We start from the raw sequence: 17,653 nt of genomic DNA on the forward strand, positions 1-17,653 counted from the left end.
AGCCTTTTTGGAGTTTCTGGAATTGGTGCTGAAAGTTGCTCCAACTGGGGACTCCATCATTCTGCTGGGGGATTTCAACGCTCATGTGGGCAGTGACAGTGAAACCTAAAGGGGCTTTATTGGGAGAAACAGCCTCCCCGATTTGAACCCGAGTGGTGTTCTGTTGTTGGACTTCTGTGCTAGTCGCAGCTTGTCCATAATGAACACCATGTTCAAACATAAGGGTGTCCACCAGTGCACATGGCACCAGGACACCCTAGGCTGGAGGTCTATGATCGGCTTTGTGGGCTGTGGGAGAAAGCTGGAGCATCTGCAGTAAAGCCACACAGACATGGGTAGAACATGCAAAGTCCATAAAAAATGCAGGATTGGGATTCAAACCTGGAACCTTCTTACTGTAAAGCGACAATGTGAACCACTGCTCTTTGGGGGTTTACTCCTCTTTACTGAAGATTATTTCTTCCATTTTTAGAGAGTCATCTTTTAGTTAGATGTTCAAATATTGGACATCCCTGTCCTCACTTGCAAACACTCCCCACTCTCACTCAGATGTGCTCTGCTCTGTCAGTCTGAGCTCAGGTATAAAGCTGCTTGGACTTATTTCCTGTGCTCATTCCTAAATCCTCCTCACACTCAGGCTGCTGCTGCACACTAATCAAACGCCTGCTCTCACTCGCAGAGTTTTAGACATCTCCTGTTCATGGGACCACATTCTTTTTTTTTTTTCCACATGTAGATGGACAGATGTGGTATCTTGAGCATTATGTTTGTGTGACTTTCAGAAAAACCAAAGACTTTCAGAACATCTATCAGCTTTTAGAACAGATGGGTTTGCTTTTCTTGAGCTATGGCTACTACAGCAACAGGCCAAAGGTTTCCAGGACAATGCATCACTTGTGAGATCTTCTGGCAAGTTAAAACTTGAGCAGCAAAGACAATATAACTACCGCTACATTTGTAGTAGGTGAGTCGAGACATCTTAAGACACTGAGTTTCATTCGTCATTCTTTAAGTCTGTGGGAAACACTAATTGGGCTTCGTTTCATTGTTCTCACTGTGTAGTGTAGTAATGCTGTCATCATTACAGTTGTTTTAACATCCACCAGTCTGTGGAATCGTCAGTAAAAAATACTGCACTTCAGTTTTTTCCACTGTTGAAACATCTTCTGTCCCTAAATTCTTCACTCACCACCATCACATTTCTAAGTCTTAGGGATAGAGCATATTGGAATTATTATTTGTGTTTAGGTTTTAGTGTCTACCAACTTGTAAATGTTCCCCAATGGTGTCAGTGTTGGGGGCTTGGAGGTTTTATTAAATTTTCCATAAGTTGCAATTCTTGATTAAAATGAAGTGCAGTGACACATATAGTGATTATATACTGTATTTATATCCTGTATGTAAAGAAAGAAAACAGGATTTTTGCTTCGACTTTTTGAATCAAATCTAATTTCACAGTCTCTCTACAGTACGTTGGCCTCACGAGATCCAGGCTGCAGAATCTGAAGAGTGACAATGAGCTTAACAGTTTTTCTAAACCAGGGATAAAACAAGGCATAGATCAGAGGGTTCAGACAGGAGTTAAAATAGAACAGATAGAGAACAAAGGCAGCAGATGAGCCACTTACTGAGGTGTCTCCTGCAAGTGACACACAGTAATATGGACAGAAACATATCAAAAACACAGCTACTAGAACACCAAGAGTCCTGGCTGCTTTCAGCTCAGACTTCATTGTTGTTCGAGTCACTGAACGCTGCAGTGTGACAGCTGTAATGTGAGAGCGCATGGCCCGAGCCTGAGACACAGCCACAACAAACACTCTCATATACAGAACTATGATGACAGTAACTGGAGTAATAAAAGTCATAACCAGGTCAACAATTCCTGCAATATAGCTAATGACAAACACACACTGTCCATAGCAGGAGTTATATCTGCCTGGTTCAGTCAGATCATCCTTAAAAAAGAGACTGTTGTAGAAAAAGGAACCGAGCCAACACAGACAAACACAGAATTTCACTCTTCTCTCAGTGACTCTGGTGGGGTAATGCAGAGGGTCACAAATAGCCGCATATCGATCGATTGATATCAGAACCATGTTTCCAATTGAGGTAGCAGCAATGATGAAGGACAAGTAAGCATATAGAGAACACATGAGATCACCAAGAAACCAGCAGCCTGTTTGTCGGAGGATTTCTCCAGGCATTACCACAAGGCCCACGAGAAAGTCTGAGACAGCCAGAGAGAGGAGGAGGGTGTTAGTGTTTGTGTGGAGCTGCCTGGAGGAAAAGAGAAAAGTGACATTAACCAACAAGTTGTGTTCAATATCTCTGAATGTTTCCTGATCTGCCACATCTGTAGTCACCATATGGTTAAGTGTAGACAAATAAAACTACTTGGTTGAGTTCAGTGGATAGAAACCAGTGCTGATTATTTGTAGTAGACAGGACATGAACTGTGGTTTCTGGTGTCAAATATCAGTCAGACCTTTGCGTTTTGTTCACAGTCAAGAAGGCGAAATAGAAGTCTAGTGTGTCAACATGATCCATAATTTAGTAAAAGCCTAAAGACAGTTCTTGTAAATGTACAGCAGCTGTTCACATTTGAAGACAAAAATCATAGAGAAGTGAATCTGTGCCTGAAGTAGGAGATTGAGATGATGATGAGCAGGTTCAGAGCCACAGTGAGCACAGAGACAAAATACAGCCCAATGTGAAGAAACAAAACATCAGTCCCATGAAATGTGGGCTTCCTGCAGGAGGTGTTGAGTTGTGGAAAGCAGAGCTCTGCTCCATCCTCAACCTCCATCTCCAGAGCCCTGCAGAGAGCTGTGGCTATGTGATCTAAGCTGACTCATATAACTCCTCTTGTTTATCTCTCCTCCCTGTGTGTTTGTGTGTTTCTTGTGTTAATGTATTCAGTTTTCCAGACAGTGGGTTTCACACTGATAAACCAACTAAAGATGGTTTTGCTAAAAAGAAAGTTCTGTTTTCCCTCACCTATCCCCACTTCCACTTCTTGTTTAATTTAGTTCAAGGGACTCAGCAGGAGCCCCCATCAAAGGAGGAGAGTAAGGGGATTTCATACACCAATGTATTCACCCCATAGATCATAATCAGCCATCGCCCAACTATAGAGATAAATAGAGAACATTATTCATCCACAAGGAGAAATTCTGGTTAGAGTATTCCTGTCACCTTTTACAGTGAAGGCTCAGTACAACAAAGGTACAATGACCGTTCCTGTCTACAGAAACTATATACAGCTGTAAGAACAACCACGTTTGTCATCGTCTTTACTCAATGTTAAAAATGAATAATGGAAATTTCACATTTTTAATGACAATGTGACTAAATATTTGATTCTGTGTGGAGGTAATGGACATGACTGAATATGCAGAGGGAAATGACAACATACGGATTCGATCTCCATCTATTGAAGTTTTCAAAGTGTTGAATGGGTGAAACAGCAGCTGTACCATTTTTTCACCCCCAGAGATTTTTGTGCCTTTTCATGTTCTCTCTACTTTGCTGCGGAGAGCTATGAATGCCAAACACTTGCATAGTTTCTCACGTGTTCACACTAGTTGGTGTCCCTTAACATTGCAACATCAGCCAGGCCATTTTCTGGTTCTTCTCCCACCAGTTCTGTGGTAGAGCTTGTGCTTTAGTGCTGTAACTGTATCCTGTTTTTTCGAAAACTTCTGTGTACTTCAGGTCTACACCCACTCATAAAAGGTTGGTTATTCCATGTATTACAATGATATTTGATAGAATGATTGTTACTCTAACATGAATAGACTCACTGTGAGCTCCACTCCACTGTTTTGAAGTCACACGAATGGACAGATATGGTATCTTGAGCATTACTTTTGTGTGTCTGTCAGAATGACCAAAGACTTTCAGAACATCTATCAGCTTTTAGAACAGATGGGTTTGCTTTTCTTGAGCTATGGCTACAACAGCAACAGGGCAAAGGTTTCCAGGACAATGCATCACTTGTGAGATCTTCTGTCAAGTTAAAACTTGAGCAGCAAAGACAATAAAACTACCTCTACATCTGTAGAAGCTGAGTCAAGACATCTTAATGAACTGTGTTTCATTCCTCATTCTTTACGTCTCTGGGAAACACTAATTGATCTTACTTTCATTGCTCTCACTGTGTAGTGTGTAGTAATGCTGTCACCATTAAAGTTATTTTAACATCCACTAGTCTGTGGAATCATGAGTAATAAATACTGCACTTCAGTTTTTTCCATTGTTGAAACATCTTCTGTCCCTAAATTCTTCACTCACCACCATCACATTTCTAACAATTAGAGATAGAGCATATAGGAATTATTATTTCAGTTTATTTTTAGTGTCTACCAACTTGTAAATGTTCCCCAATGGTGTCAGTGTTGGGGGCTTGGAGGTTTTATTAAATTTTCCATAAGTTGCAATTCTTGATTAAAATGAAGTGCAGTGACACATATAGTGTTTATATCCTGTATGCAAAGAAAGAAACGAGGATTTTCACTTGTACTTTTTGAATCAAATCTAATTTCACAGTCTCTTTACAGTACGTTGGCCTCACGAGATCCAGGCTGCAGAATCTTAAGAGTGACAATGAGCTTAACAGTTTTTCTAAACCAGGGATAAAACAAGGCATAGATCAGAGGGTTCAGACAGGAGTTAAAATAGTACAGATAGAGAACAAAGGCAGCAGATGAGCCATTTAGTGCAGTGTCTCCTGCAAGTGACACACAGTAATATGGACAGAAACACAATAAAAACACAGCAACAACACCACCAAGAGTCCTGGCTGCTTTCAGCTCAGATTTTGTTGTTACAGTCACTGAACGCTGCAGTGTGACAGCTGTAATGTGAGAGCGCATGGCCCGAGCCTGAGACACAGCCACAACAAACACTCTCATATACAGAACTATGATGACAGTAACTGGAGTAATAAAGGTCACAACCAGGTCAACAATTCCTGCAATATAGCTAATGACAAACACACACTGTCCATAGCAGGAGTTATATCTGCCTGGTTCAGTCAGATCATCCTTAAAAAAGAGACTGTAGTAGAAAAAGGAACCGAGCCAACACAGACAAACACAGAGTTTCACTCTTCTCTCAGTGACTCTGGTGGGGTAATGCAGAGGGTCACAAATAGCCACATAACGGTCAACTGATATCAGAACTATGTTTTCTACTGCGGTAGTAGCAATGATGAAGGACACATATTTATATAGAGAACACATGAGATCACCAAGAAACCAGCAGCCTGTTTGTCGGAGGGTTTCTCCAGGCAGTACCACAAGGCCCACGAAAAAGTCTGAGACAGCCAGAGAGAGGAGGAGGGTGTTAGTGTTTGTGTGGAGCTGCCTGGAGGAAAAGAGAAAAGTGTCATTAAATAACAAGTTGTGTTCAATATCTCTGAATGTTTCCTGATCTGTCACATCTGTAGTCACCATATGGTTAAGAGTAGACTATTAAAACTACTTGGTTGAGTTCAGTGGATAGAAACCAGTGCTGATTATTTGTAGTAGACAGGACATGAACTGTGGTTTCTGGTGTCAAATATCAGTCAGACATTTGTGTTTCATTGTGCACAAACAGTCAACAAGGCAGAATAGAAGTCTAGTGTGTCAACATGAGCCATGATTTAGTAAAAGCCTAAAGACAGTTCTTGTAAATGTACAGCAGCTGTTCACATTTTAAGACAAAAATCATAGAGAAGTGAATCTGTGCCTGAAGTGGGAGATTGAGATGATGATGAGCAGGTTCAGAGCCACAGTGAGCACAGAGACAAAATACAGCACAATCTGAAGGAGCACAACATCAGACCACATAAATGTGGGCTTCCTGCAGGAGGTGTTGAGTTGTGGAAAGCAGAGCTCTGCTCCATCCTCAACCTCCATCTTCAGAGTCCTGCAGAGAGCTGAAGCTTTGTGAACAAAACTGACTCATATAACTGATTTGCCTCTCACCTTTTCTTAGTTCATCCCCTCCTCTTTGTTTCAGTAAATGCTGGTCTCTGAGGTCCCTCCTCCCTGTGCATGTTTTGTGTTTTAATGTGTTCAGTTTTCCAGACAGTGGTTTTCACACAGACAAAACAACTATAGATTTTTTTGCAGGAAAGAAGGTAAAAAGAAAGTTCTGTTTTCCCTCCACCTCCTGTTTATCTAATTTAAGGGACTCAACAGGAGTCCCCATCATGGGAGAAGAAGAAGGGGATCCCATACACCAATGTATTCACCCCACAGACCTTAATCAGCTTCCATCCTTCTATCTACCAGCATATTCCTAACCAGGGTCATCCTATCCCAGCTCTTTTTGTGTGAATGGCAGGGCTACACCCTGGACAGGTCACCAGTCCATCACAGGGCCACATAGAGACATACAACCTCACACACTCACACTCACTCCTATGGGCAATTTAGAGTCACCAATCAACCTGACATACATGTTTTTGGACTGTGGGAGGAAACCGGAGTACCTGGAGAAAACCCATGCAAGCACAGGGAGAACATGCAAACTCCACACAGAAAGGTCTCTGATGGGTTGCGAACCTGTGGCCTTCTCGCTGTGAGGCAAGAGTGCTAACCACTCAGCCACCGTGCTGCTCCAGCCCAACTCATTACAGTCATTATCTTGCCCTCAGTCTTCTTCACAGTAAAATTAAAACAAAGCAGATGATTAAAATATGACTAAAAGAAAAATTGCATTTTAGTCAAAAGACTGACTAAAACTAAATTAAAATCTGCTGTCAAAATTAACACTGGTCCGCACCCTCCGATTGGCATCAGCTTCCCATCTGGGCTGCACACCAGAAAGATCGCCTCCAAGGCTACTCACCAGAACGTCAGTTCACCTGCAGAGCCACCCTCTAGAACAGCCATCTGTCCAACAGAACGCCCCCTGGTTCTAGTTTATCTGCAGTGCAGAACCTCTGAAAATATGGTGAGACTCTCTGGATTTCAACTCCCTGCCCTCTTGCGCACTCTCTTATTGTTTTGTTACTTGGATGCTAGTTTATGCTAGTTTATGTTCTGCGTACTTTCCAGAGACTTGAAAGATTCTTTATTGCTCAGTTTCTGTTTATTCACTGAGAAATTTCAGTTTAATAATGAACTAATTACATTGTCACCTTGCTCTTCCTTGTGTTGTCTGCATTCTTCAGCCCAGCTTATTGGTGTTAGAAATGTGACAGAAGCAGCAACTCTAGAATATTTTCACCACCAGATGTTTTTATGCCTTTTTATGTTCTATTATATTACAGGTATGAATGCAAAACATTTGCATTTCTCATTTTGTCATGCAAGTTGGTGCTACTTATGATATGAGCCATGGGCTTTCCTGGTTCTTCTCCCACCAATTCTCTGGTAGAGCTTGTGTTTTCCTGTTGTTGCTTGTGTACAAAGGTCTCTCTTCCGGTTCCAATGGACCTTAAATGCAGAGAAAGCCTTCAGCCGACTTATGAGATTCACTTGCCATTAAGGTTGTCTTGGAGGAGTAGTTGAAGGGAGCTCAGCATCTGTTCTGTATTCTCACTGAACACAAGAATCTGAAATATATTTGGGTGGTTCAGCAACTGAGCCCCAGTTTTGCCAGATGGGCCCTCTTTTCCTCCACATTTATACTTTACCATTTCATACTGCCCAGGCTCTACAAACACCAAGGCCGATTTCTTGTCCCAAAGTATGGAGTTGACACTTCATACACTGCTCCTGGGACCATTGTTCAGACTACCTTCATTGTGACACCTTTTCAGTGGGAGATTGACAAGGAAATCCGGTAGAGGATGGAGCATTAGCCCAGACCTCCCAGATCTCCACCTGAGTAGATCTTCATGCCACAAGCCCTTCACAGCTGGCTCATTACCTGGCCACACAGCCCGCAGAGGCTAGAGAACTCCTGGTACCAACCATACACAGCAAATTTTAGCCTTGTGGTGTTGGTGGCCTACCATTGGGAAGGATGTGTAGCTCTATGTGAACTCTTGAACAGTGTGTGATCAATCAAAGATACCAGATCGTTTGTGGTCAGGTAACCTCGAGCCACTTTTCACTTACTCAGTGATAATGGTCACATCTCTCTACACACTTTGTAACAGACCTCCAAGTCCATTAAGCCAAAATATCAAGTGGTACCTGATGAGGTATGGCAATGATTATTGTAGTGACGAGTTGGTTGAGTTGATTCACAGTGGTGAAACTGCATGTCAGTATTTCAACACAAGCGCCTGCAGAGGGCAGAGAAGTGGCTGCTGACCACAGGCAGAGAGAAGGACCTGTCTGGTGACCAGGACAGTGTTTGGCTGTGAATAAAGGACATCAATTTCCAGCTGTCTAGCCAAAAACAGAATTCATTCTTCATTCTTTGCGATTAAGAAGAAATGGAGGTAATTAGTATATTCAACCACTGCAGCAACTTAAGCTTGGTCCAAGCTTTCAGGTATCTCTTCTCAGATTAATTGTTCCCAGTGCCCTGCAAGGAATGGAGCCACTGTCAAAACCATCTATCAAAACTGACAATGATCCAGTATCTGTGGTTCATGCACTAATGAATTTAAGATGAAGACTGAGCCAACTGCAATCTGTGGTGTATTGGGAGGGTTACAGCCCAGAGGAGAGATCCTGCTAGGTGTGCCCCTTGGAGAGTCCAGAAGAGCTCTGATCCATTTCCTCCAAGTGGCTGTGCCAGCTACTCCCATGTCTATGCCCAGCATTTAGTTGTTGTTTGCCCCATCTGTCCCACATCTGTTCTGCATTCTGTTGACCACAAATTTATACCCCCCTCCTGGAACTGCCACCTTATCGTGGTGGAGGGACTTGAGTGTCCGGGGGCTTGAAGGCTTGTGGCTGGGTCTCCCCAATGGAGCCCAGCCAGGCAAATCCTGAAACAGCAATATGGGATGCCATTCTATGCGCCCACCACCCGCAGGAGGACCAGTACTTGAAGGCAGATGCTGAAACTGGCTCTAGTGACATGGAATGTCACCTCAGTGGGGCGGAAGGAGCCCGAGCTTGTGCAGGAGGTTGAGCAGTACCGATTAGAGATAGTTGTGCTCACCTCCACGCACAGCCTGTGCTCTGGAACCCAACTCCTTGAGAAGGGTTGGACTCTCTTCTACTCTGGAGTTGCCTGCGGCGAGAGGCGTCAGGCTAGTGTGGGCTTGCTCCCCAGCTCAGCCGCCAGATGTTGGAGTTTTCCCTGTTGAATGAGAGGGTCACTTCCCTGTGCCTTCGGGTCGGGCAAAGGTCTCTCACTGTTGTTTCGGCCAATGGGCCGAACAGCAATGCAGAGTGCCCAGCCTTTTTGGAGTTTCTGGAATTGGTGCTGAAAGTTGCTCCAACTGGGGACTCCATCATTCTGCTGGGGGATTTCAACGCTCATGTGGGCAGTGACAGTGAAACCTAGAGGGGCTTGATTTGGGAGGAACAGCCTCCCCGATTTGAACCCGAGTGGTGTTCTGTTGTTGAACTTCTGTTCCAGTCACAGCTTGTCAATAATGATGTTATGAGTCCCCTTTTGGGACTTCTTGCCGGGGGACCTTTATACTGAAGGGACTTCCTGTTTTCCCCCCACCTCGGTCTCCGGCAGCTTTACGTTTGTCTCTAACTATTTGCACCTGTGTTCAATTACTTGTTTTCCTTGGCTGCTATAAGTACTCCCTGTGTTCCTTTGATCCTGGCAGAAGCATTAACCCGTGTTGACCGAAGCTGACCTTTGTTTAACAATAAAAGTAAATTTTTGTTATATGCCTTACGTGGCAGGTTTCTCCGTTATGCCGGCGATTGTATATTAACCGCTACGGTTAAAACTTGTGTTCTCCCGAGCCCTGGGACATCCAGGGAAATTATTAAACTTCGCTGTCCTGCATTTGGGTCCTGTCTCTCCTTCCTCCTTCCAGCACCCCAACACATAACAAATGACCACCATGATCAAGCATAAGGGTGTCCACCAGTGCACATGGCACCAGGACACCCTAGGCTGGAGGTCTATGATCGGCTTTGTGGGCTGTGGGAGAAAGCTGGAGCATCTGCAGTAAAGCCACACAGACATGGGGAGAACATGCAAAGTCCACAAAAAAAGGCAGGAATGGGATTCAAACCTGGAACCTTCTTACTGTAAAGCGACAATGTGAACCACTGCTCTTTGGGGGTTTACTCCTTTTTATTGAAGATTATTTCTTCCATTTTGAGAGAGTCATCTTTTAGTTACATGTTCAAATATTGGACAGCCCTGTCCTCACGTGCAAACACTCCCCACTCTCACTCAGATGTGCTCTGCTCTGTCAGTCTGAGCTCAGGTATGAAGCTGCTTGGACTAATGTCCTGTGCTCATTCCTAAATCCTCCTCCTCACACTCAGGCTGCTGCTGCACACTCATCAAATGCCTGCTCTCACTCGCAGAGTTTTAGACATCTCCATTTCATGGGACCACATTCTTTTTTTTCCACATGTAGATGGACAGATGTGGTATCTTGAGCATTATTTTTGTGTGACGTTCAGAAAAACCAAAGACTTTCAGAACATCTATCAGCTTTTAGAACAGATGGGTTTGCTTTTCTTGAGCTATGGCTACAACAGCGACAGGCCAAAGGTTTCCAGGACAATGCATCACTTGTGAGATCTTCTGGCAAGTTAAAACTTGAGCAGCAAAAAAAATTACCAAAACAAAGCTACCTCTACATTTGTAGTAGCTGTGTCGAGACAGCTTAAGTAACTGTGAGTTTCATTCCTCATTCTTTACGTCTCTGGGAAACACTAATTGGGCTTAGTTTCTCATTTGTGCTGTGATTACACCACCATCACATTTCTAACAATTAGGGATAGAGCATATAGGAATTATTATTTCAGTTTAGTTTTAGTGTCTACCAACTTGTAAATGTTCCCCAATGGTGTCAGTGTTGGGGGCTTGGAGGTTTTATTAAATTTTCCATAAGTTGCAATCCTTGATTAAAATGAAGTGCAGTGACACATATAGTGTTTATATCCTGTATGCAAAGAAAGAAACGAGGATTTTCACTTGTACTTTTTGAATCAAATCTAAATGCACAGTCTCTCTACAGTACATTGGCCTCACAAGATCCAGGCTGCAGAATCTTAAGAGTGACAATGAGCTTAACAGTTTTTCTAAACCAGGGATAAAACAAGGCATAGATCAGAGGGTTCAGACAGGAGTTAAAATAGTACAGATAGAGAACAAAGGCAGCAGATGAGCCATTTAGTGCAGTGTCTCCTGCAAGTGAGACACAGTAATATGGACAGAAACACAATAAAAACATAGCTACAACACCACCAAGAGTCCTGGCTGCTTTCAGCTCAGATTTTGTATTTGTCACTGAACGCTGCAGTGTGACAGCTGTAATGTGAGAGCGCATGGCCCGAGCCTGAGACACAGCCACGACAAACACTCTCATATACAGAACTATGATGACAGTAACTGGAGCAATAAAGGTCACAACCAGGTCAACAATTCCTGCAATATAGCTAATGACAAACACACACTGTCCGTAGCAGGAGTTATATCTGCCTGGTTCAGTCAGTTCATCCTTAAAAAAGAGACTGTAGTAGAAAAAGGAACCGAGCCAACACAGACAAACACAAAGTTTCACTCTTCTCTCAGTGACTCTGGTGGGGTAATGCAGAGGGTCACAAATAGCCACATAACGGTCAACTGATATCAGAACTATGATTTCTACTGCGGTATTAGCAATGATGAAGGACACATATTTATATAGACAACACGTGAGATCACCAAGAAACCAGCAGTCTGTTTGTCGGAGGGTTTCTCCAGGCATTACCACAAGGCCCACGAGAAAGTCTGAGACAGCCAGAGAGAGGAGGAGGGTGTTAGTGTTTGTGTGGAGCTGCCTGGAGGAAAAGAGAAAAGTGTCATTAACCAACAAGTTGTGTTCAGTATCTCTGAATGTTTCCTGATCTGTCACATCTGTAGTCACCATATGGTTAAGAGTAGACTATTAAAACTACTTGGTTGAGTTTAGTGGATAGAAACCAGTGCTGATTATTTGTAGTAGACAGGACATGAACTGTGGTTACTGGTGTCAAATATCAGTCAGACATTTGTGTTTCATTGTGCACAGACAGTCAACAAGGCAGAATAGAAGTCTAGTGTGTCAACATGAGCCATGATTTAGTAAAAGCCTAAAGACAGTTCTTGTAAATGTACAGCAGCTGTTCACATTTTAAGACAAAAATCATAGAGAAGTGAATCTGTGCCTGAAGTGGGAGATTGAGATGATGATGAGCAGGTTCAGAGCCACAGTGAGCACAGAGACAAAATACAGCACAATCTGAAGGAGCACAACATCAGACCACATAAATGTGGGCTTCCTGCAGGAGGTGTTGAGTTGTGGAAAGCAGAGCTCTGCTCCATCCTCAACCTCCATCTTCAGAGTCCTGCAGAGAGCTGCAGCTATCTGAGCAAAGCTGACTCATATAACTCCTCTTGTTTATCCCTCCTCCCTGTGTGTTTGTGTGTTTCTTGTGTTAATGTATTCAGTTTTCCAGACAGTGGGTTTCACACTGACAAACCAACTAAATATGGTTTTGCTAGAAAGAAAGTTCTGTTTTCCCTCACCTATCCCCACTTCCACTTCTTGTTTAATTTAGTTCAAGGGACTCAGCAAGAACCCCCATCAGAGGAGGAGAGTAAGGGGATTTCATACACCAATGTATTCACCCCATGGACCATAATCAGCCATCGTCCAACTGTAGAGATAAATAGAGAACATTATTCATCCACAAGGAGAATTTCTGGTTAGAGTATTCCTGTCACCTTTTACAGTGAAGGCTCAGTACAACAAAGGTACAATGACCGTTCCTGTCTACAGAAACTATATACAGCTGTAAGAACAACCACGTTTGTCATCGTCTTTACTCAATGTTAAAAATGAATAATGGAAATTTCACATTTTTAATGACAATGTGACTAAATATTTGTTTCTGTGTGGAGGTAATGGACATGACTGAATATGCAGAGGGAAATGACAACATACGGATTCGATCTCCATCTATTGAAGTTTTCGAAGTGTTGAATGGGTGAAACAGCAGCTGTATCATTTTTTCACCCCCAGAGATTTTTGTGCCTTTTCATGTTCTCTCTACTTTGCTGCGGAGAGCTATGAATGCCAAACACTTGCATAGTTTCTCACGTGTTCACACTAGTTGGTGTCCCTTAACATTGCAACATCAGCCAGGCCATTTTCTGGTTCTTCTCCCACCAGTTCTGTGGTAGAGCTTGTGCTTTAGTGCTGTTGCTGTTAAACTTTTTTCGAACACTCCTGTGTACTTCAGGTCTACACCCACTCATAAACGGTTGGTTATGCCATGTATAATAGAATAGAATGATAGAATGATTGTTACTCTAACATGAATAGACTCACTGTGAGCTCCACTCCACTGTTTTGCAGTCACATGAATGGACAGATGTGGTATCCTGAGCATTACTTTTGTGTGTCTGTAAGAATGACCAAAGACTTTCAGAACATCTATCAACTTTTAGAACATATGGGTTTGCTTTTCTTGAGCTATGGCTACAACAGCGACAGGCCAAAGGTTTCCAGGACAATGCATCACTTGTGAGATCTTCTGGCAAGTTAAAACTTGAGCAGCAAAGACAATAAAACTACCTCTACATCTGTAGTAGCTGAGTCGAGACATCTTAAGTAACTGAGTTTCATTCCTCATTCTTTACGTCTCTGGGAAACAGAAATTGGGCTTAGTTTCATTGCTCTCACTGTGTAGTGTAGTAATGCTGTCACCATTACTGTGATTTTAACATCCACCACTCTGTGGAATCATGAGTAATAAATACTGTACTTCAGTTTTTTCCATTGTTGAAACATCTTCTCTCCCTAAATTCTTCACTCACCACCATCACATTTCTAACAATTAGAGATAGAGCATATAGGAATTATTATTTCAGTTTATTTTTAGTGTCTACCAACTTGTAAATGTTCCCCAATGGTATCAGTGTTGGGGGCTTGGAGGTTTTATTAAATTTTCCATAAGTTGCAATTCTTGATTAAAATGAAGTGCAGTGACACATATAGTGATTATATACTGTATTTATATCCTGTATACAAAGAAAGAAAACTTGATTTTCTCTTGTACTTTTTGAATCACATCTAATTTCACAGTCTCTCTACAGTACGTTGGCCTCACGAGATCCAGGCTGCAGAATCTGAAGAGTGACAATGAGCTTAACAGTTTTTCTAAACCAGGGATAAAACAAGGCATAGATCAGAGGGTTCAGACAGGAGTTACAATAGAACAGATAGAGAACAAAGGCAGCAGATGAGCCACTTAGTGCAGTGTCCCCAGCAAGTGACACACAGTAATATGGACAGAAACACATCAAAAACACAGCTACTAGAACACCAAGAGTCCTGGCTGCTTTCAGCTCAGACTTCATTGTTGTTAGAGTCACTGAACGTTGCAGTGTGACAGCTGTAATGTGAGAGCGCATGGCCCGAGCCTGAGACACAGCCACCACAAACACTCTCATATACAGAACTATGATGACAGTAACTGAAACAATAAATGTTAGAACCAGGTCAACAATTCCTGCAATATAGTCAATGACAAACACACACTGTCCATAGCAGGAGTTATATATGCCTGGTTCAGTCAGATCATCCTTAAAAAAGAGACTGTTGTAGAAAAAGGAACCGAGCCAACACAGACAAACACAAAGTTTCACTCTTCTCTCAGTGACTCTGGTGGGGTAATGCAGAGGGTCACAAATAGCCACATGACGGTCGACTGATATCAGAACCATGTTCCCGATTGAGGTAGCAGTAATGATGAAGGACACATATTTATATAGAGAACACATGAGATCACCAAGAAACCAGCAGCCTGTTTTTCGGACTATTTCTCCAGGCATCAGCACAAGGCCCACGAGAAAGTCTGAGACAGCCAGAGAGAGGAGGAGGGTGTTAGTGTTTGTGTGGAGCTGCCTGGAGGAAAAGAGAAAAGTGTCATTAACCAACAAGTTGTGTTCAATATCTCTGAATGTTTCCTGATCTGTCACATCTGTAGTCACCATATGGTTAAATGTAGACTATTAAAACTACTTGGTTGAGTTCAGTGGATAGAAACCAGTGCTGATTATTTGTAGTAGACAGGACATGAACTGTGGTTACTGGTGTCAAATATCAGTCAGACATTTGTGTTTCATTGTGCACAAACAGTCAACAAGGCAGAATAGAAGTCTAGTGTGTCAACATGAGCCATGATTTAGTAAAAGCCTAAAACAGTTCTTGTAAATGTACAGCAGCTGTTCACATTTGAAGACAAAAATCATAGAGAAGTGAATCTGTGCCTGAAGTGGGAGATTGAGATGATGATGAGCAGGTTCAGAGCCACAGTGAGCACAGAGACAAAATACAGCACAATCTGAAGGAGCACAACATCAGACCACATAAATGTGGGCTTCCTGCAGGAGGTGTTGAGTTGTGGAAAGCAGAGCTCTGCTCCATCCTCAACCTCCATCTTCAGAGTCCTGCAGAGAGCTGCAGCTTTGTGAACAAAACTGACTCATATAACTGATTTACCTCTCACCTTTTCTTAGTTCATCCCCTCCTCTTTCTTTCAGTGGCTGCTGGTCTCTGAGGTCCTTCCACCCTGTGCATGTTTTGTGTTTTAATGCGTTCAGTTTTCAGACAGTGGTTTTCACACTGACAAAACAACTAAAGATTTTTTTGCAGGAAAAAAGGTAGAAAGAAAGTTCTGTTTTCCCTCACATATACCCACTTCCACCTCCTGTTTATCTAATTTAAGGGACTCAACAGGAGTCCCCATCAGGGGAGCAGAATACGGGGATCTCATACACCAAAGTATTCACCCCACAGACCATAATCAGCCATTTTCCAACCTTTATCTTACCAGCATATTCCTAACCAGCGTCATCCTATCCCAGCTCTTTTTGGGTGAAAGGCAGGGGTACACCCTGGACAGGTCACCAGTCCATCACAGGGCCACATAGAGACAAACGGCCTCACACACTCACACTCACTCCTATGGGCAATTTAGAGTCACCAATCAACCTGACATACATGTTTTTGTACTGTGGAAGTAAACCAGAGTACCTGGAGAAAACCCATGCAAGCACAGGGAGAACATGCAACCTCCACACAGAAAGGTCTCTGATGGGTTGCGAACCTGTGGTCTTCTCGCTGTGAAGCAAAAGTGCTAACCACTCAGCCACCGTGCTGCTCCAACCCAACTCTTTACAGTCATTATCTTGCCCTCAGTCTTCTTCACGGTCACTCTGAACCACAGTCTCACAGTCTGCCCCAGTCCTGATATCTCAGGTGGTTCAAGGTCCTACTATGTTATTCAAGCCCCATTTTTATTGAGCTGAAAGCTCAAGCAGCATGCCCTTCACCCCCTTAGTACTTGTCCAAGCAACCTGTCTGCACCCTCCGATTGGCATCAGCTTCCTGTCTGGGTTGCACACCAGAAAGATCGCCTCCAAGGCTACTCATCAGAACGTCAGTTCACCTGCAGAGCCAGCCTCTTGAACAGCCAGCTGGAGAGGCTGTCCTCCAGAACGCCCCCTGGTTCTAGTTTATCTGCAATGCAGAACCTCTGAAAATATGGTGAGACTCTCTGGATTTCAACTCCCTGCCCTCTTGCCCACTCTCTTATTGTTTTATTACTTGGCAGGTGGTTTATGTTCTGCGTACTTTCCAGAGACTTGAAAGATTCTTTATTGCTCAGTTTCTGTTTATTCGCTGAGAAATTTCAGTTTAATAATGAACTAATTACATGGTCACCTCGCTCTTCCTTGTGTTGTCTGCATTCTTCAGCCCAGCTTGTTTGTGTTAGAAATGTGACAAAAGCAGCAACTCTAGAATATTTTCACCACCAGATGTTTTTATGCCTTTTTATGTTCTATTATATTACAGGTATGAATGCAAAACATTTGCATTTCTCATTTTGTCATGCAAGTTGGTGCTACTTATGATATGAGCCATTGGACTTCCTGGTTCTTCTCCCACCAATTCTCTGGTAGAGCTTGTGTTTTCCTGTTGTTGCTTGTGTACAAAGGTCTCTCTTCCGGTTCCAATGGACCTTAAATGCAGAGGAAGCCTTCAGCCGACTTATGAGATTCACTTGCCATTAAGGTTGTCTTGGAGGAATAGTTGAAGGGAGCTCAGCATCTGTTCTGTATTCTCACTGAACACAAGAATCTGAAATATATTTGGGTGGTTCAGCAACTGAACCCCAGGTTTGCCAGATGGGCCCTCTTTTCCACCACATTTATACTTTACCATTTCATACTGCCCAGGCTCTAAAAACACCAAGGCCGATTTCTTGCCCCAAAGTATGGAGTTGACACTTCATACACTGCTCCTGGGACCATTGTTCAGACTACCTTCATTGTGACACCTCTTCAGTGGGAGATTGACAAGGAAATCCAGGAGAGGATGGAGCATTTGCCGAGACCTCGCAGATATCCACCTGAGTAGATCTTCATGCCACAAGCCCTTCACAGCTGGCTCATTACCTGGCCACAACCAATCTCCAGCTGTCTAGCCAAAAACGGAATTCATTCTTCATTCTTTGCTATTATGAAGAAATGGAGGTAATTAGTAGTTGGAGTTGCCTGCGGCGAGAGGCGGTAGGCT

At 43.0% G+C, this 17,653-nt stretch overlaps 4 protein-coding genes across 4 annotated transcripts; all 4 read right to left on the reverse strand.

Moving 5' to 3' along the window:
• Positions 1 to 1,463: 1,463 nt before the first annotated feature.
• On the reverse strand, positions 1,464 to 2,809 carry LOC113123842 (trace amine-associated receptor 13c-like). The gene is made up of 2 exons (XM_026296166.1): positions 2,640 to 2,809; positions 1,464 to 2,280 (listed from the first exon to the last, which is right to left on the reverse strand). The coding sequence occupies exons 1-2, from the start codon at positions 2,807 to 2,809 to the stop codon at positions 1,464 to 1,466; spliced, it is 987 nt and encodes a 328-aa protein (XP_026151951.1).
• Positions 2,810 to 4,556: 1,747 nt separating this feature from the next.
• LOC113123162 (trace amine-associated receptor 13c-like) lies at positions 4,557 to 5,906 on the reverse strand. Its single transcript, XM_026294985.1, has 2 exons — positions 5,737 to 5,906; positions 4,557 to 5,370 (listed from the first exon to the last, which is right to left on the reverse strand). The coding sequence occupies exons 1-2, from the start codon at positions 5,904 to 5,906 to the stop codon at positions 4,557 to 4,559; spliced, it is 984 nt and encodes a 327-aa protein (XP_026150770.1).
• A 5,150-nt stretch (positions 5,907 to 11,056) lies between these two features.
• Positions 11,057 to 12,403, reverse strand: LOC113123163 (trace amine-associated receptor 13c-like). Its single transcript, XM_026294987.1, has 2 exons — positions 12,234 to 12,403; positions 11,057 to 11,867 (listed from the first exon to the last, which is right to left on the reverse strand). Exons 1-2 carry the CDS (start codon positions 12,401 to 12,403, stop codon positions 11,057 to 11,059), a joined length of 981 nt encoding a protein of 326 aa, XP_026150772.1.
• Positions 12,404 to 14,160: 1,757 nt separating this feature from the next.
• LOC113123946 (trace amine-associated receptor 13c-like) lies at positions 14,161 to 15,512 on the reverse strand. Its single transcript, XM_026296345.1, has 2 exons — positions 15,343 to 15,512; positions 14,161 to 14,977 (listed from the first exon to the last, which is right to left on the reverse strand). The coding sequence occupies exons 1-2, from the start codon at positions 15,510 to 15,512 to the stop codon at positions 14,161 to 14,163; spliced, it is 987 nt and encodes a 328-aa protein (XP_026152130.1).
• Between the last annotated feature and the right edge of the window lie 2,141 nt (positions 15,513 to 17,653).

Source organism: Mastacembelus armatus, chromosome 21 (assembly GCF_900324485.2).
Source record: "Mastacembelus armatus chromosome 21, fMasArm1.2, whole genome shotgun sequence".
Classification (NCBI taxonomy): domain Eukaryota; kingdom Metazoa; phylum Chordata; class Actinopteri; order Synbranchiformes; family Mastacembelidae; genus Mastacembelus; species Mastacembelus armatus.